This window comes from Pecten maximus, chromosome 4 (assembly GCF_902652985.1).
Source record: "Pecten maximus chromosome 4, xPecMax1.1, whole genome shotgun sequence".
Lineage (NCBI taxonomy): Eukaryota > Metazoa > Mollusca > Bivalvia > Pectinida > Pectinidae > Pecten > Pecten maximus.
Window position 1 is genome coordinate 4396441 of NC_047018.1, and position 21593 is coordinate 4418033.

At 38.0% G+C, this 21593-nt stretch overlaps 1 protein-coding gene across 3 annotated transcripts in view; it reads left to right on the forward strand.

The window, feature by feature from the left end:
• Nucleotides 1-21566, forward strand: part of LOC117325023 (protein FAM91A1-like) — a 45782-nt gene extending 24216 nt beyond the window's left edge. Inside the window, exons 13-22 of one of the 3 annotated variants that reach the window (XR_004532114.1) lie at nucleotides 1680-1766; nucleotides 2287-2492; nucleotides 2924-3011; nucleotides 3750-3860; nucleotides 5869-5982; nucleotides 6445-6511; nucleotides 6796-7327; nucleotides 13184-13253; nucleotides 13668-15370; nucleotides 15554-21566. Coding sequence is in view for 1 of the 3 variants with exons in the window: in XM_033880917.1 (XP_033736808.1) it covers nucleotides 1680-1766; nucleotides 2287-2492; nucleotides 2924-3011; nucleotides 3750-3860; nucleotides 5869-5982; nucleotides 6445-6511; nucleotides 6796-7327; nucleotides 13184-13253; nucleotides 13668-13787 (1395 nt within the window). In the remaining 2 variants the exon portion in view is untranslated. Of the gene's footprint in view, nucleotides 1-1679; nucleotides 1767-2286; nucleotides 2493-2923; nucleotides 3012-3749; nucleotides 3861-5868; nucleotides 5983-6444; nucleotides 6512-6795; nucleotides 7328-13183; nucleotides 13254-13667 lie in introns of all 3 variants that reach the window. The other 2 variants (XR_004532115.1, XM_033880917.1) reach the window with 2 other exon arrangements.
• Nucleotides 21567-21593: the final 27 nt, after the last annotated feature.

Here is a 21593-nt window from a genome sequence, read left to right on the forward strand (position 1 = left end):
ATTGTACAAATGAAGGGGCTGACCTCCCAGGGGCCTGAGGGGCGGGGCCAAATGTGGTCAATTGGGCTATATTGATATAAACGACTTCTTCTCTGAAACCGAGTAATGGATATTGCTCATATTTGCCTGGTAGCATCACTATGGGGTGGGGATTCAAAATTGTACAAATGGTGGGGCTGACCCCAAGGGGGCCTGAGGGGCAGGGCCAAGAGGGGTCAATTTGGCTAAATTGATGTGAACAACTTCTCCTCTGAAACCAAGCAATAGATATTGCTCATATTTGACTGTGAGCATCCCTTTGGGGTCGGGATTCAAAATTGTACAAATAGTGGGGCCGACCTCCCTTGGGGCTAAGAGGCAGGGCCAAAAGGGGTCATTTTGGCAGAATTGATATAAACAACTTTTTCTCTGAAACTATAAGCAATGGATATCACTCACATTTGTATGGTAGCATGGTCATGGGTTGGGGATTCAAAATTGTACAAATTTTAGGGTTGACCCCACCAGGGAGCTGAAGGGTGGGGCCTAAAGGGGTCAATTTGGCTAAATTGATATGAACAACTTCTCTGAAACAGCTCATATTTGACTGGTAGCATCCTTTTGGGTAAGGATTCAAAATTTTATAAAGGAAGGAACTGACCCCCCCGGGGTGCAGAGGGCGGGGTCAAAAGGGGACAGTTGGTTTAAACAACTTCTTTTCTGAATCTAAGCAATGGATATCACTCACATTTGTGTGGTAGCATCCCTATGGGGTTGTGCCAAAAGTCAATTTCATTTCATGGATTAATGCATTTTTTGGCATAAAAACCTCACATACCCATATTAAATGCCTATGATATATTGACATAGCAATACCAGTGACAAATACACTTAATCATCATTCTTGTTTCGTATCTCATGAAATCCATGTGAGCGATACAGGCCCTCTGGGCCTCTTGTTCACTACTTACAATTGTTATGACCGACTTTACCTGTGCAGTAGTACCTGTATGCATATATGAAGTACACCGATACTCACCAGGTATACAATCAATGTATAATCTGCTGGCAATCTGCCAGTGCGGGCTATCTCGAATTCATTTTACAAAAGCATAAACAATGCCTTAATTTACTATACCCTGGAGCGGGCAATGCACAGGGAATTATGGTAGTCCTGAACGCCAGAAAGGATTTTAATGAAATTTGGTCTGGAGCATAATTGGGCAAAGGATATGAAACGTTTTTTAATCGGTGGGTGTGGCTCCCCTGGGGCCAGAGGGGTGGGGGCCAATAGGGGAAATAGAGGTGAATCCTTTTAATCTACTAATCTTGAATAACAGAATGTATTTTGGTGAAATTTGGTCAGGAACATTACTGGGTAAAGAAAATCTAATGTTGTATAAGTGGAGGATGTGATCCTGTTGGGGTTGGAGAATAATGGTATTTGGTCTACCTGTAGTTTGAAACATTGTTGGCAGAAGCAGTTTAAAAGTAGGAAAATATTTGAAATACCTGGTATAATTGAAATTAGTTTATTTTTCCATAAATGCTGAAATATCGAGGTGAGTGATGAAGGCCTTCTGGGCCTCTTGTTAACTACAGTCTGCTTTGCAGAACAACAGTCTGGCTTCAAAACAGTGTTTTCCCCTTTACCATTGTGATATATGGGTGTGAGACATGATTATCTGGCTGTATTTCAGGGCCTGAAGAGCCATGCTGTGACCATGTTTGAGGTGGGAAAGCTGAGTGACGAGTCCCTCGATAGTTTCCTTACAGAGCTGGAGAAAGTATGTCTACACCAATTTCATCAAAGCTGCTTACTCGCCATTGGTGCTTGGTTCTCATATTAGATATCTTTATATATTTCTGTAGTAAACAATGTAAGTTTACTTAATAACAAATATTTAAAGGTAACTAAATGCTTATTCAATGCATTTATTATCATGATTATGATAATAGTTAGTATTTTTGATGATTAGGAAAATATCAAATTTTATATTTATTAAATATTCCATATGAGAGACATCCTTACAAGATAGACATCTAATATGATGAGACATCATCACTTATATAAATATTAGAGGTTAATAATTGATATGATATGACTTATATGATGAGACATCATCATAATCTTGTATTTCTTTACCAGGTATGCATCATAAATATGTCCAGAAAACCATCAATTTCACTGAAAAGCTCATGTTAGTTAACAGATAAACTAGTGCAGAGAGTTCTTTTCAGCTCACAGTTAAACGACAATTGTTACAGCGAAAATGTCTACTACCTTGTAATACTTGTGTGCTATAGGTTGGCTCTGAGGCAGAGGGGGAGGCGCGGAGGTACTTTGTGCATGCCTTGACTTTGAGGGACACACTAAAGTTCCTGAGGTACAATAAGGACCTGACATTTGAGAATGACGCAAAAAATGGTCTGGCTGTCGACCTGATTCGTTGTGAGAGCCTGCTGGGCCTGGATGCTGCTACCAGAGCCAGAGTTCTAAATAGGAACTATGAGTAAGTGTCTCACGGTTGTGTTATGTTTCTGTTACAGGAATTATTCTGTTTATTAACACACAGGCACATCATGCATATTTCCAGAGATATTTGGTTTTAAATCATGACTATTTCTATGCCCCCACTATGAAATTTGGGGGTGGGGGGGGGGGGGGGGGGGGGGGATTTAGTGTTACCCATGTCCATCCTGTCCTGTCCAGTCCCATCCCGATTCAACAAACTAGCCAATCTCACGAACTGCTGATACGAACTGCTGACATGATCATGATCCTCACCAAACTGTGTTTTGAGGTGTCAAGTGGCAGCGGGGGTGTTTTTGTCTTACAGGCATTTCATAGTTTTTTAAGAATTCAACAATAACATTTAATAATGTCAAAAGTACATGTATGTGTTTTAGACATTCATTGAAATGATACAAATGACTTACACAGGTTGTTGGTTTCCATGGCACCACTGAGCTACGAAATCAAACCTGTGAGCAGTTGCACACCCCAACATATAGGACCAGCTGTCCCTGAGGTAGGTAGTCAGTCTACACACTCTTCAATCTTTTTGTTTATGATCTTATTGATTGGTTTTCTAGATCAATGCTCCAAAAACTTCTAAAGGAATGACCTCTGCAGTCAAAGACAAATTTCAGAATACATTTATATGTTGATGGCATATGTTTTATAGTGAAACAAGACTTTCTGCTTCATATTAGATCAACAGAACTTCATAATCATTGATTGCATTTAATTGAATTCAATGCTAATTGTTTGTATTTACTAATGGTTTCTGCTGCTTAACCTAGTGATAACTGTTTGCATACAAGTTCAGCCAATCACAACTGATGTTTTGAATGTTTGAATGCACATCAATATCCCAGATGTCCTTGGGGAGAATGGTCTGAACCTCCTTGAATGTGCTAATCATGGCAATATGAACTATCAGTAGAGATCACAATCCACATACTCAATGTACCATTTACATATTTTGGTTACTTATATTTCAAGACATTTTGTGTTCAAATGTACAAACCGAGACTTGAAACATAGTTCTTCAACTGAGCTGAATTGGTGTCATCTTGCAATATTTATAATTTATAAGAAAATTTGCTTTTGCCTTTTAGGAAAGTAGATACCTATTCATGTATTTATTTTATTTCATGTATTCAAATCATCTGGTATGTGTCATCATACCTTGGTTGCTTGTTTCCATGCATTTATACTGTGATTATATACAGTTATCAAGAGAAATGCTTTGTTATGACTACAGGTGAATTCTGTATGGTTCAAGTTGTTCCTGTATAGTGTAACAAAGTGTGGGCCCCCATCACTTCTTCTGGTCAAAGGAACAAAACTACGCAGGCTACCTACGATATTCCATGTAAGTTTTTATTTACTTTATTTATCAAACAAAATATGCATTCATGTTCTCATGACCGTTTGCCATGGTGCTCTGTTCAGGGGACATTGGAGAGCCCTAGAATAAGGCCTTCTGTTCATGTGACATTGGAGAGCCCTAGAATAAGGCCTTCTGTTCGGGGGACATTGGAGAGCCCTAGATTAATGCCTTCTGTCCATAGGACATTGGAGAGCCCTAGAATAAGACCTTCTGTCGAGGGGCCATTGGAGTGCCCTAGAATAAGGTCGTCTGTCCAGGAGTCATTGGAAAGCCCCATAATAAGGCCTTTGGTTGGGGGACATTGGAGAGCCCTAGATTAAGGCCTTCTGTTCAGGGGACAATGGAGAGCCCTAGAATAAGGCCTTCTGTCCAGGGGACATTGGAGAGCCCTAGAATAAGGCCTTCTGTTCATGTGACATTGGAGAGCCCTAGATTAAGGCCTTCTGTTCAGGGGACAATGGAGAGCCCTAGAATAAGTCCTTCTGTCCAGGGGACATTGGAGAGCCCTAGAATAAGGCCTTCTGTTCATGTGACATTGGAGAGCCCTAGATTAAGGCCTTCTGTACATGTGTCAGTGGAGAGCCCTAGAATAAGGCCTTCTGTTCAGGGGACATTGGAGAGCCCTAGATTAAGGCCTTCTGTCCAGGGGACATCGGAGAGCCCTAGAATAAGGCCTTCTGTACATGTGACATTGGAGAGCCCTAGAATAAGGCCTTCTGTTCAGGGACATTGGAGAACCCTAGAATAAGGCCTTCTGTTCAGGGGACAGTGGAAAGCCCTAGATTAAGGCCTTCTGTTCAGGGGACATCGGAGAGCCCTAGATTAAGGCCTTCTGTACATGTGACATTGGAGAGCCCTAGAATAAGGCCATCTGTCCAGGGGACATTGGAGAGCCCTAGAATAAGGCCATCTGTCCAGGGGACATTGGAGAGCCCTAGATTAAGGCCCTCTGTTCAGGGGACATTGGAGAGCCCTAGATTAAGGCCTTCTGTCCAGGGGACATTGGGGAGTCCTAGATTAAAGCCCACTGCATGTTGATTGTAGAAGGTGACTTAACGTCGGTCCCCTGAACAGTCAGAGGTTTTCTTCTGTGTCTTCTAATTCGGGGAAATTGAAGGGACCAAAATAGATCTTCTGCTCCATAGCAACACTTGGGATCTTGGAACTTTCCTTTCTATAACCTCACAGCTCTGTTTTTCAAACAAACAAGGACACGGCATATAATTATGTATCTGAAGATGAGAACACTTAGATTTCAAAAATAATGATTGGTTGTTTTGAATGCCTCCCAAGGTCTTGATATTATTTGAGCTAATTAATGTTTGATGTTGATTAGTCATCAGAAACAAGAGAAGTCCATATTTTTGTGTTGTTGTGTCTCTCTGTCTTTCCCTCCTTCCTCCCATCCTTCTGCATATTATCTTGTCAAGGTTCTATCTCCTACATTGCTTGACACTGGAACTTCATACTTGGGCATGAGTTCACCTATATGTACATGTAGGCGGTACATGGAGGTTAGGCAGTGTGTCATGTATCAAAATTAGGTCACTCTTACCTACAATCTTTAGCCTACATCAAAGAAAAAGTTTTTCGTAGCTCTATCCTCTACACTACTTGACACAGAAACTTCATACTTGAGTCATTAGCTTACCTAGGTGAGGTGGTGTCATGTGTCAAAAAATAGGTTACTCTGACCTACATTTTGACCTTTGACCTATATCAAAGAAAAAGGTTGTCCAGGCTTTATCTCTTGGCATACAATTTCACATCTGATGAGGAACTGTAATTAGCAAAATTGACTTCTTTATGTATAGTGTCTTGTTTTGCATTTGTAATATTTTCAATTATTTTGTTCAACATGTAGTACATAATAATAAGCACATATATACATTGCAACTTTTGTAGATACAATATTATGTATGTATACTAATTTTTCTACACACATTCTGTACATGTATGGGTTTCAATGCTTTGTTCTGTATATTTGTAGGAGTATGACAAGTTGTTAGTCACCACCTGGGGACACGACCCTGCTGTGATAGCTACATCTAACATATTATTAACACTCAATGATGCTCTAAGTCATTCTGCTGTTTTTGTCCAGGTAAGTTGATTCATAACTAATTTCATCATGTGTGATTTATAAGTAATTTTATTGAGGTAAAGTTGATTCACTGATAACCGATTGTTCCAGGTTAGATTGATTTATAAGTAATTTTATTGAGGTAAAGTTGATTCACTGATAACCGATTGTTCCAGGTTAGATTGATTTATCAGCAATTTTGTATATATGTTAGCCAGGGAATGTTATGACCAATATTTGTGATGGAAAAATTATACTTCATCAAGTGTTTTCCTTTCAAAAAAAACTTCCTCACCTGGTAGACAGTAATCCTTACAAATCACATAGACAACCAATTATCTTTGAATTTAAAAACAGGTCTAAAAAATAAAATTTATGTGATTAAAATGTGTGACACTGAAATAAATACATGAACATGTTCTCTTCTGCACTATTTGACATTTGTATATAATAGTTTATCAGTGTATGATACATGTGTTGTAGGCCCATGGTTGGCAGTCAGAGGGAAAAACAGTCAATATCTCCTTCCCTGTCGACAAGACAAAGCTAGGTACAGTACAAACATTAGCACAAAAAATAAACAGAAACAAATATTGGCAATACATGTTATTATCTTCTGCACTGATTTGTCTTTGAGTGTGATCAGATTTTAAACCTGGAACAAAGTATGAAGTTTAATACACTGTGAGAATATTATATCTGGATTATTCTTTGTAGTTTCATGGCTTACAGACCTTAAGTTGGTTTTTATTGATACATTATTTTGTGTTGACTTCAGTATCTGTGAGAACAAGGAAGAAAATTGCTTTTTGATGGTTATTTTTTGTATTGCAGGACAATCATTCTCCAAGCAGAATTACGAAAGTCATTCTGGCATTAAAAGTTTATGTGAACATCTAGACCTAGTACACACATGTGGTTACATCACCCTCCTCAACACTGGCCTGTTGTCGCGCACAGTGTTCCAGGAGGATCCCGACGAGGAAGACTACTTTGAGGAAGCGAGTAATGGCATTATCTTCAACACCCATCAATCAGACATCGAGTCCGATGGGCCGCTCAACGGTGTAACAGATAAAACCTCGGCCGACATGCTGGCCTCGGAGATCGATATGTTAGACTCCGAAATGTTTGGTGCTACTGGTGCAGGAGAAAACCTAACTGTCAAAAAACTGAAGGAAAATATGACCTTAGACCTTGACCTTGACCGTGACAATGATGGCTATAGGTCAAAGTCATTAGATGACTCAAAGGAAGAGGATTGGGTCATTTTGGAATGTTATTTTGGTATTCCATTGTTCAGTTCAAATCTTAATAAGGATGTATGTTCAAAAGTCATTGCTGAAGGACTCTTTTCAAAGAAAAGGTAAATACAACTACTCTTGAATTGAAGTTATAAGCGATTGTCATGTTTATGGTGATGCAATGACTCGAGATTCAAATTTTCCATGAAAAGTTTGTTGCCATGTCACAAAGCTTGTAATCTCTATCCCTGATATCAGTGCTTCCAATTTCATCATAATTATGTTGTTCTCTAGAACAAAAGGCCCAGGGTTATGACATTTACTTGTGGAGTTTGCTCAAATTTGTAACAAATTATTTGAGTGATTATATCTGGATTGTATAATATTCAGATGTAGTACTAGTGCTCTCAGTATTTTTTTCTTTTTCAAACTAAAGACAAATTTAATATACATTCAAAGGTCACATGGGTCATACCTGATATGTGTACATGTTAAAACAACTAATTGTGAAGAATGAAGAAGCCAAGAGAAATATTTGATATGAAGCTAACTTGGGGAAGGGGTTATTTACTTTGTTCACTTAAATGAACTTTGAACTACATTCAGGTCTTAATGGTCAAAAGAATTGTTCAAACTAGTTAAAACAAATGGAATATGTAGTTATGATAGATGAGGTGCTGCAGCAAATGGTTATCAAACAAATTACCTTCACTCACAGGAGTAATTATGTCGGAAACTTAAAATATATGTGGTTGATCATGAATTACTAGCGACTCGTCCTGCAGACATTATACACATTGGCAGTGGTCACATGGGTGGTACAGACATTATATACATTGACAGTGGTCACATGGGTGGTACAGACATTATATACATTGACAGTGGTCACATGGGTGGTGTAGACATTATATACATTGACAGTGGTCACATGGGTGGTGTGTAGACATTATATACATTGACAGTGGTCACATGGGTGGTACAGACATTATATACATTGACAGTGGTCACATGGGTGGTACAGACATTATATACATTGACAGTGGTCACATGGGTGGTACAGACATTATACACATTGGCAGTGGTCACATGGGTGGTACATACATTATATACATTGACAGTGGTCACATGGGTAGTGTAGACATTATATACATTGACAGTGGTCACATGGGTCATGTAGACATTATATACATTGACAGTGGTCACATGGGTGGTGTAGACATTATATATATTGACAGTGGTCACATGGGTGGTGTATACATTATATACATTGACAGTGGTCACATGGGTGGTACAGACATTATATACATTGACAGTGGTCACATGGGTGGTACAGACATTATATATATTGACAGTGGTCACATGGGTGGTGTAGACATTATATATATTGACAGTGGTCACATGGGTGTTGTAGACATTATATATATTGACAGTGGTCACATGGGTGGTACAGACATTATATATATTGACAGTGGTCACATGGGTGGTACAGACATTATATACATTGACAGTGGTCACATGGGTGGTACAGACATTATACACATTGGCAGTGGTCACATGGGTGGTACATACATTATATACATTGACAGTGGTCACATGGGTAGTGTAGACATTATATACATTGACAGTGGTCACATGGGTCATGTAGACATTATATACATTGACAGTGGTCACATGGGTGGTGTAGACATTATATATATTGACAGTGGTCACATGGGTGGTGTATACATTATATACATTGGCAGTGGTCACATGGGTGGTACAGACATTATATACATTGACAGTGGTCACATGGGTGGTACAGACATTATATATATTGACAGTGGTCACATGGGTGGTACAGACATTATATATATTGACAGTGGTCACATGGGTGGTGTAGACATTATATATATTGACAGTGGTCACATGGGTGTTGTAGACATTATATATATTGACAGTGGTCACATGGGTGGTACAGACATTATATACATTGACAGTGGTCACATGGGTGGTACAGACATTATATACATTGACAGTGGTCACATGGGTGGTACAGACATTATATACATTGACAGTGGTCACATGGGTGGTGTAGACATTATATATATTGACAGTGGTCACATGGGTGTTGTAGACATTATATATATTGACAGTGGTCACATGGGTGGTACAGACATTATATATATTGACAGTGGTCACATGGGTGTTGTAGACATTATATATATTGACAGTGGTCACATGGGTGGTGTAGACATTATATATATTGACAGTGGTCACATGGGTGGTACAGACATTATATACATTGACAGTGGTCACATGGGTGGTGTATACATTATATACATTGACAGTGGTCACATGGGTGGTGTAGACATTATATACATTGACAGTGGTCACATGGGTGGTACAGACATTATATATATTGACAGTGGTCACATGGGTGGTGTAGACATTATATATATTGACAGTGGTCACATGGGTGGTACAGACATTATATACATTGACAGTGGTCACATGGGTGGTACAGACATTATATACATTGACAGTGGTCACATGGGTGGTGTAGACATTATATACATTGACAGTGGTCACATGGGTGGTACAGACATTATATACATTGACAGTGGTCACATGGGTGGTGTAGACATTATATATATTGACAGTGGTCACATGGGTGGTACAGACATTATATACATTGACAGTGGTCACATGGGTGGTGTAGACATTATATACATTGACAGTGGTCACATGGGTGGTACAGACATTATATATATTGACAGTGGTCACATGGGTGGTACAGACATTATATACATTGACAGTGGTCACATGGGTGGTACAGACATTATATATACTGACAGTGGTCACATGGGTGGTGTAGACATTATATACATTGACAGTGGTCACATGGGTGGTGTAGACATTATATATATTGACACTGGTCACATGGGTGGTACAGACATTATATACATTGACAGTGGTCACATGGGTGGTACAGACATTATATATACTGACACTGGTCACATGGGTGGTACAGACATTATATATACATTGACAGTGGTCACATGGGTGGTACAGACATTATATATATTGACAGTGGTCACATGGGTGGTGTAGACATTATATACATTGACAGTGGTCACATGGGTGGTGTAGACATTATATATATTGACAGTGGTCACATGGGTGGTGTAGACATTATATACATTGACAGTGGTCACATGGGTTGGTGTAGACATTATATACATTGACAGTGGTCACATGGGTGGTACAGACATTATATATATTGACAGTGGTCACATGGGTGGTGTAGACATTATATACATTGACAGTGGTCACATGGGTGGTACAGACATTATATACATTGACAGTGGTCACATGGGTGGTACAGACATTATATATATTGACAGTGGTCACATGGGTGGTACAGACATTACGTACATTGACAGTGGTCACATGGGTGGTACAGACATTACGTACATTGGCAGTGGTCACATGGGTGGTGTAGACATTATATACATTGACAGTGGTCACATGGGTGGTGTAGACATTATATACATTGACAGTGGTCACTTGGGTGGTGTAGACATTATATATATTGACAGTGGTCACTTGGGTGGTACAGACATTATATACATTGACAGTGGTCACATGGGTGGTACAGACATTATATACATTGACAGTGGTCACATGGGTGGTACAGACATTATATACATTGACAGTGGTCACATGGGTGGTACAGACATTATATACATTGACAGTGGTCACATGGGTGGTGTAGACATTATATATATTGACAGTGGTCACATGGGTCATGTAGACATTATATATATTGACAGTGGTCACATGGGTGGTGTAGACATTATATATATTGACTATGGTCACATGGGTAGTGTAGACATTATATACATAGACAGTGGTCACATGGGTGGTGTGTAGACATTATATATATTGACTATGGTCACATGGGTAGTGTAGACATTATATAAATAGACAGTGGTCACATGGGTGGTACAGACATTATATACATTGACAGTGGTCACATGGGTGGTACAGACATTATATATATTGACTATGGTCACATGGGTGGTGTAGACATTATATATATTGACAGTGGTCACATGGGTGGTGTAGACATTATATATATTGACAGTGGTCACATGGGTGGTGTAGACATTATATACATTGACAGTGGTCACATGGGTGGTGTAGACATTATATACATTGACAGTGGTCACATGGGTGGTGTAGACATTATATATATTGACAGTGGTCACATGGGTGGTACAGACATTATATACATTGGCAGTGGTCACATGGGTGGTACAGACATGATATACATTGACAGTGGTCACATGGGTTGGTGTAGACATTATATACATTGACAGTGGTCACATGGGTGGTGTAGACATATACATTGACAGTGGTCACATGGGTTGGTGTAGACATTATATACATTGACAGTGGTCACATGGGTGGTACAGACATTATATACATTGGCAGTGGTCACATGGGTGGTACAGACATGATATACATTGACAGTGGTCACATGGGTTGGTGTAGACATTATATATATTGACAGTGGTCACATGGGTGGTGTAGACATTATATATATTGACAGTGGTCACATGGGTGGTGTAGACATATACATTGACAGTGGTCACATGGGTTGGTGTAGACATTATATACATTGACAGTGGTCACATGGGTGGTGTAGACATTATATATATTGACAGTGGTCACATGGGTGTTGTAGACATTATATATATTGACAGTGGTCACATGGGTGGTGTAGACATTATATATATTGACAGTGGTCACATGGGTGGTACAGACATTATATACATTGACAGTTGTCACATGGGTGGTACAGACATTATATACATTGACAGTGGTCACATGGGTGGTGTAGACATTATATACATTGACAGTGGTCACATGGGTGGTACAGACATATACATTGACAGTGGTCACATGGGTGGTGTAGACATTATATACATTGACAGTGGTCACTTGGGTGGTGTAGACATTATATATATTGACAGTGGTCACATGGGTGGTACAGACATTATATACACTGACAGTGGTCACATGGGTTGGTGTAGACATTATATATACTGACAGTGGTCACATGGGTGGTGTAGACATTATATACACTGACAGTGGTCACATGGGTGGTACAGACATTATATACATTGACAGTGGTCACATGGGTGGTGTAGACATTATATACATTGACAGTGGTCACATGGGTGGTACAGACATTATATACATTGACAGTGGTCACATGGGTGGTACAGACATTATATACACTGACAGTGGTCACATGGGTGGTACAGACATTATATACACTGACAGTGGTCACATGGGTGGTGTAGACATTATATACATTGACAGTGGTCACATGGGTGGTGTAGACATTACATATACATTGACAGTGGTCACATGGGTGGTACAGACATTATATATATTGGCAGTGGTCACATTTAATTGGTGATGCAGGTATTCTTATCTGATATTATTCTGGACCATACATTTTATTTTAATGCATTAGACAATGAAAATCACACTCTTATCTAGTTCAGATAGAAAAAGCAATACAGTACACAGGCCCCATGGGCCATTTATTAAAAGTGGCAGTGTATTACAGTTATGATTACATCTGAAAGAAATTATTAAGCATTGATGTCATTTTTTTTTAGTTTCATCGGGGTATGAAACAAATTTTCTTTGCAAACTGTATGAATCCATGTAGCAGATTCTTACAGAAGTTTGCGAACAAAATTTGTTTCATACCCCGATGAACCTAAAAAAAAGAATTTTTTTCGACCAATCACATTTGAGTACTTACCATGAAAACAAAGAAAAATTAATTATAGATAATAAACATAGTAGTCTCTTGAATTTGAGGTATTTTTTCAGTTTGTACAGTATCAACAAATACCCCATTTTTCTGGTCAAAACAACTTCAAAATGTATTAAAGGATTAAATGTTTACTTTGCAGCCTCCAGGAACTGCTACATTCCAGTAGGAAAGTGTCTCTTAGGCTACTAAACTTTATTTCCCAGTACCAAGTAAGTGATGTTTAGACTGTCCAATGTGATCCAATTATAATCAGTATAGCCAATCAATGTGTGGCAGGAGACATTATGTGTGATCAGTAAGAATAGACTGGTAACTATATGTTTGTTCTGCAGCGGGTGGCGTTATATTATAACTAAGACAAAGGTACATTATATTTAAGTTCTTAGGTGTTCTTTAATTTATATATTAAGTAGATGGATGACATTTGTCATTTCTAGTGACAAAACTCAAATGGATATCAGTGAGCTTGTTAAGAAACATTGAGTGATTGCAAGGACTCTCTTTTATTTTGTAAAATTGAACCGTTTGAGACTTTTAGAGGTTTCTTGCCCTTGATTATGGTAGATTGATTGCTATAAGATGTATACAGATCACTGATCAATGCTTTTGATTCTGTTTATCAGGACAGTACACATATAGGTGACATGAGCCAGGATCCAACCACAGACAAAGAGGAAACCACACCCCTACCAACTGTTAATCTCCTATTTCACAACAAAATACTCGAACCATGGACAGGCTGACCATAGACATAGGACCATTAGTTTCATTACCAGAAGCTGCTTGTTGGCTGTGTGATTATGGTGAAGGGGAAACTCAACAGTTTTCAATTCCTGTGATATTTTATTTTTTAAAAAATCTTTAGGAATAGGAAGCCAGACTCTTTCCAATGAGTCATCATTCATGATCTGGTACACAGATAATTCTACAAAAATATCAAAATCTTGAAGAGGTACTGCTTTATTAGGATGTTTCTTGGTGACATTGTCCAGGCAGTGATTTGGAGTTTCATTACTGTGAAGGTGTGATTGCATTATAACAGATAAACATACCATACCATTCATATTTGTGAATGACTCAACTCCATGATACTCCCATCACCACAGCTACAGGCTGCCAGATAATTCCAATTAGAAGGCATTGTATGGAGGGGGAAAATTCTGACTCAACATTTCTGGTTTTTTGTTGACCAAAATGAGTATTTTTGAGGTTAAATATGGTCACCCTTACACAGATCAATGTAATGATGAGGATGTGGTTCTGCTGTGACAGCAGTCACTGTTCCTGATCAGCTTTACAATGTACAGGGTCTTTATTAATCCTGTAATATCTCTGGGGAGCCAGCTAATAGACTTTACTCAACGTAGATGGTGGAACAGTCAAATAGATTTTCCTTGAAAGGCTATAAATATGGATTGGCTTAATGCCAGATACATACATATAGGCAGGATTGTGAAAGCATTACCATAAAAAGTTAAGAGACACAAAAATACAATACACAACTTTTTAATGATATTTACTTAATATAAATTTCGAGTTTCAAAATATTTTCTCAAAATGTATAGAAACTTGGATAGCAGTGTATTATATTACCCAGAAACCACATTCTTGGTCCATTATGTGAGACTTGTATACCTTTGGTGGGTGGTATTGACCAGTATACCATTGGTGGGTGGTATTGACCAGTATACCATTGATGGGTGGTATTGACCAGTATACCATTGGTGTAGGTGGTATTGACCAGTATACCATTGATGGGTGGTATTGACCAGTATACCATTGGTAGGTGGTATTGACCAGTATACAGTTGTTGGGTGGTATTGACCAGTATACCATTGGTGTGGTGGTATTGACCAGTATACCATTGGTTGGTGGTATTGACCAGTATACCTTTGGTGTGATGGTATTGACCAGTATACCATTGGTTGGGTGGTATTGACCAGTATACCATTGGTAGGTGGTATTGACCAGTATACAGTTGTTGGGTGGTATTGACCAGTATACCTTTGGTGTGGTGGTATTGACCAGTATACCATTGATGGGTGGTATTGACCAGTATACCTTTGGTGTGATGGTATTGACCAGTATACCATTGGTTGGGTGGTATTGACCAGTATACCATTGGTAGGTGGTATTGACCAGTATACAGTTGTTGGGTGGTATTGACCAGTATACCATTGGTGTGGTGGTATTGACCAGTATACCATTGGTTGGTGGTATTGACCAGTATACCATTGGTAAGTGGTATTGACCAGTATACCATTGGTGTGATGGTATTGTCCAGTTTACCATTGGTAGGTGGTATTGACCAGTATACCATTGGTAGGTGGTATTGACCAGTATACCATTGGTGTGATGGTATTGTCCAGTTTACCATTGGTAGGTGGTATTGACCAGTATACCATTGGTAGGTGGTATTGTCCAGTATACCATTGGTGTGATGGTATTGTCCAGTATACCATTGGTGTGGTGGTCCATTGTGTGAAACTTAATTCTATACCATTGGTAGGTGGTATTGACCAGTATACCATTGGTAAGTGGTATTGACCAGTATACCATTTGTGGGTGGTATTGACCAGTATACCATTGGTGTGATGGTATTGTCCAGTTTACCATTGGTAGGTGGTATTGACCAGTATACCATTGGTAGGTGGTATTGACCAGTATACCATTGATGGGTGGTATTGACCAGTATACCATTGGTGTGGTGGTATTGACCAGTATACCATTGGTGTGGTGGTATTGTCCAGTATACCGTTAGTGGGTGGTATTGACCAGTATACCATTGGTTGGGTGGTATTGGCCAGTATACCATTGGTAGGTGGTATTGACCAGTATACCAATGGTTGGGTGGTATTGACCAGTATACCATTGGTGGGTGGTATTGACCAGTATACCATTGGTGTGGTGGTATTGACCAGTATACCATTGGTGTGGTGGTATTGACCAGTATACCATTGGTGTGGTGGTATTGACCAGTATACCATTGGTGGGTGGTATTGACCTCTATACCGTTGGTGTGGTGGTATTGACCAGTATACCATTGGTGGGTGGTATTGACCTCTATACCATTGGTGTGGTGGTATTGACCAGTATACCATTGGTGTGGTGGTATTGACCAGTAAACCGTTGTTGGGTGGTATTGACCAGTATACCATTGGTGGGTGGTATTGACCTCTATACCATTGGTGTGGTGGTATTGACCAGTATACCATTGGTGTGGTGGTATTGACCAGTAAACCGTTGTTGGGTGGTATTGACCAGTATACCATTGGTGGGTGGTATTGACCTCTATACCATTGGTGGGTGGTATTGACCTCTATACCATTGGTGTGGTGGTATTGACCAGTATACCATTGGTGTGGTGGTATTGACCAGTATACCATTGGTTGGGTGGTATTGACCTCTATACCATTTGTGTGTTGGTATTGACCAGTATACCATTGGTGTGTGGTATTGACCAGTATACCATTGGTGGGTGGTATTGTCCAGTATACCATTGACTGGTGGTATTGTCCAGTATACCATTGGTGGGTGGTATTGACCAGTTTAACATTGGTGTGGTGGTGTTGTCCAGTATACCATTGGTGTGGTGGTATTGACCAGTATACCATTGGTGTGGTGGTAAATTGTATTTGACTGATGCCTGATCTAGTGACACTTTGGTGACACATTCATGACTGTACATTCCTATTGATCAGGTGAAGACTACAGGTAGGTTATGGGTGGAATTAAACATGATAAAGGTGCAATATGCTTGTGGTGTGTTAAGTGTCAGTGTTCTGCAGCGTTATTTGTTGGGGAGCACAACCCTTTGTTTATGGTGCATATGTTGTAAATAGTCAATTGTTGCATTGTTTGTCATGATACTTCTAATTTGTAAACACTTGTATTTCCTAAACTGTGATACTCATTCTTGTTAACTATTTAGTGTTAAATATGAACCATTGGAAATGTTAGGCCGTCGGTTCTGTTTTGAAATGTTAGGCCGTCGGTTCTGTTTTGAAATGTTAGGCTGTCGGTTCTGTTTTGAAATGTTAGGCTGTCGGTTCTGTTTTGAAATGTTAGGCCGTCGGTTCTGTTTTGAAATGTTAGGCCGTCGGTTCTGTTTTGAAATGTTAGGCCGTCGGTTCTGTTTTGAAATGTTAGGCCGTCGGTTCTGTTTTGAAATGTTAGGCCGTCGGTTCTGTTTTGAAATGTTAGGCCGTCGGTTCTGTTTTGAAATGTTAGGCCGTCAGTTCTGTTTTGAGCTTAATGTAGATAGCTGTTTTATTGTTTATAAGTACTAGTGTATTCAATCTGGTTTTTACCTATTTAACTGCTCATAAACATCACCGTCAAAACTTTATCAAAGGGTGTAAATGAAATATATATGATATATATAAATCCATGTATAGTATTCTTAACTTATTTATGAGAATTGTATTGTGCTATATTAATGATGAAAGACTTTCAACAGTACAATGGAATGTGCCTATAAAACAGTCTTGTTACAGTAAAGAGTGGGAGTAAAATTATCATAAATCTTACCTTAAATGAGTTATATTTTTTGCCAAAATATTTAGTAATGGATTTTCTATAAGTTGAAACAGAAGTGATAATTAGTTCTATACAGTAATCATTGGAAAATTTAAAGTGCCTATACTTTGTACAGGACGAACCTGTGTACTTACCAGGACAAGATCAGGGTTGTGTTAGCAACCCCATAGAGGGTCGTTTAGGTTGTTTGTACTACAGAACCGTGGATCATACATAAAGTGTGCAGGGACACTGGATTATGTGATATGTGTGATTTAGCCATCAGAATAAATCATCCATTGTTCCAATGAAATGTAACATTCTACCAGAATGAACTGGTTTGTCAGGAACATCTCATTTGAGGATTCAAAGTTGGATCCAATGGAAAGTGAAAGGTTTTAATTGGAGATGAAAAGCATCAAGTTGTCAAAGTTAAGTATGTATGATTAGACCGAGTAATACTTTTTAGACTAAAGATAAAGTTTTAAATTTGATACTGATGAGTTTTATTAAGTTTTGGTTCATTAATACCTTTATTCTCAGATTCTTTGAATATTCCAACACACTATGAGGAAACAATGCACATGGTCTATTGTTCAAATTAGACAAGTTATAGGAAAATAATTACTGAAGTATTAATTGATGATAATTTTTAGTGGAAATGGGGCTACAATACTTTATTATTACAGGATGTCACTCATTTGGAAATATGTTGAAATGCATATTTGGAATATTTTGGTGTTATTAGATAGGTTCACCATATACAGCTGATGTAGCTGTTTTAGTGCTTTGCTTCAGTGTTGTTACCTGATTTACCTAATAATGAGATTCTCACTGACTGGTCTTGTTAATGGAGCTGTTTCTATGTTGAATGAATTACAGTTGTAAGCATGAGTGTAGACATTTAACGTATACTATTGTTTTGTTAGTATAGTCACTAACGGTAATATATTTACAAGCCCTTGGTCGCCACTAAACCTTGTGATATAAGTGTACACCCTCTGTCTGTACTCTCATCATGTTCACTTTAGACACTTTGTATATCAAAACATGGCCCTCATTGTGGGAGACTGGCATCATATTCGATGCTTGAGTCTTTGTACAAACGCCAACATGATCTTATTTTGTTTAAAACAAATTGTGTATACCTTTCATGTTATCAGTTCCTGTTTGGAATTTTTTGAATATCACTTTTGCTTGCACAGTTACTGAAATTCAAACAAATCTGTGTTCATGTACATGGTTATTATGTGTTAATGATAAGATCCTTTTTTGCCAGGTCTATGTGAGATGTTTTCTCTTTGTACGTTAATGAGATTGTGTATGATAAATCTGTGGGAGAGTGTATCACTACTGAAGAGAGTAGGGCAATACACATCTGCAACAGGGATATGCATTTTACAAGTTTTATTTATTACATGAAAGAAATTGTAGTTCATTTAATCTATAGAGTTAAAATCAAGCTAAGAATGTGTTTATTGCTAATGTACCGTAAACAAATTGGCAGTTTAGGTATCATATTTATAAATTGATCCCCATTCTCTAACTTCTGTGTATATTAGATTGTAAAGAGGAGAATTCCCGTTCTGTGAGATCTAATGAATTGTGAATTATCTATTATAATGATTTGTTAAGAGGGATTCCCATTCTCTAACTAAGATCAAATGAATTGTGAATTATCTATTATAATGATTTGTTAAGAAGGATTCCCATTCTATAACTAAGATCTAATGAATTGTGAATTATCTATTATAATGATTTGTTAAGGATTCCCATTCTATAACTAAGATCAAATGAATTGTGAATTATCTATTATAATGATTTGTTAAGGATTCCCATTCTATAACTAAGATCAAATGAATTGTGAATTATCTATTATAATGATTTGTTAAGAGTGATTCCCATTCTATAACTAAGATCTAATGAATTGTGAATTATCTATTATAATGATTTGTTAAGGATTCCCATTCTATAACTAAGATCTAATGAATTGTGAATTATCTATTATAATGATTTGTTAAGGATTCCCATTCTATAACTAAGATCAAATGAATTGTGAATTATCTATTATAATGATTTGTTAAGAGTGATTCCCATTCTATAACTAAGATCTAATGAATTGTGAATTATCTATTATAATGATTTGTTAAGGATTCCCATTCTATAACTAAGATCAAATGAATTGTGAATTATCTATTATAATGATTGAATTTTATCATGGGGATTCCATTCTCTAACTAAGATCTAATGAATTGGGAATTATCTATTATAATTATAATAATAATATGATTACAATACACCGTACAGTTTTACCTGTCTGACGTCTGTGATGATTACAGTACACCATACAGTTTTACCTGTCTGATGTCTGTGATGATTACAATACACCATACAGTTTTACCTGTCTGATGTCTGTGATGATTACAGTACACCGTACAGTTTTACCTGTCTGATGTCTGTGATGATTACAGTACACCGTACAGTTTTACCTGTCTGATGATTACAGTACACCATACAGTTTTACCTGTCTGATGTCTGATGATTACAGTACACCGTACAGTTTTACCTGTCTGATGTCTGTGATGATTACAGTACACCGTACAGTTTTACCTGTCTGATGATTACAGTACACCATACAGTTTTACCTGTCTGATGTCTGTGATGATTACAGTACACCATACAGTTTTACCTGTCTGATGATTACAGTACACCATACAGTTTTACCTGTCTGATGTCTGTGATGATTACAGTACACCGTACAGTTTTACCTGTCTGATGTCTGTGATGATTACAGTACACCATACAGTTTTACCTGTCTGATGATTACAGTACACCGTACAGTTTTACCTGTCTGATGTCTGTGATGATTACAGTACACCGTACAGTTTTACCTGTCTGATGTCTGTGATGATTACAGTACACTGTACAGTTTTACCTGTCTGATGTCTGTGATGATTACAGTACACCGTACAGTTTTACCTGTCTGATGATTACAGTACACCATACAGTTTTACCTGTCTGATGATTACAGTACACCGTACAGTTTTTCCTGTCTGATGTCTGTGATGATTACAGTACACCGTACAGTTTTACCTGTCTGATGATTACAGTACACCGTACAGTTTTACCTGTCTGATGTCTGTGATGATTACAGTACACCGTACAGTTTTTCCTGTCTGATGATTACAGTACACCGTACAGTTTTACCTGTCTGATGATTACAGTACACCATACAGTTTTACCTGTCTGATGTCTGTGATGATTACAGTACACCATACAGTTTTACCTGTCTGATGTCTGCGATGATTACAGTACACCGTACAGTTTTACCTGTCTGATGTCTGTGATGATTACAGTACACCGTACAGTTTTACCTGTCTGATGTCTGTGATGATTACAGTACACCGTACAGTTTTTCCTGTCTGATGTCTGTGATGATTAAAGTACACCGTACAGTTTTACCTGTCTGATGTCTGTGATGATTACAGTACACCGTACAGTTTTACCTGTCTGGATTCAGTACATTTCTTATATTACCATGTTTACAGTATTCTTTAACTTTTTACAAGCTTTCATAAAATTTTCTGTCGTGACATAATCCATGAGATAATCCATAGGCCCAGATAGAAATAGATACAGTATACAATTTTGATGGTATATATTCCATATTAAACATACCTGTGGTCACATAGTTTTGACCTACCTGTATTTGTGCAGTGTTGCTTGTTCAGGAAAAGAATTGGGACCAAATGATTTCTGTCAAAACAATTTTGCACTTGAAAAACTATAAAACATGCCTAACTTATCAAAATTTTGGTATGTTTGCAATGCTCCTGTGATTCAACTATTGAAATGATTCTATTTCATATACATGTTAAGTGGGTAAAGGTAGGAGAAAAAGTACTTACACAAATGAAACAATTCTAGTTTTTATCATTATTACACAATTGTAGATAAAATGTAACAAGAGTTGTTCTAAATTGAAAATAAAAATTACAAAAATACTTATTGTGTTTGATATGCTGATAAAT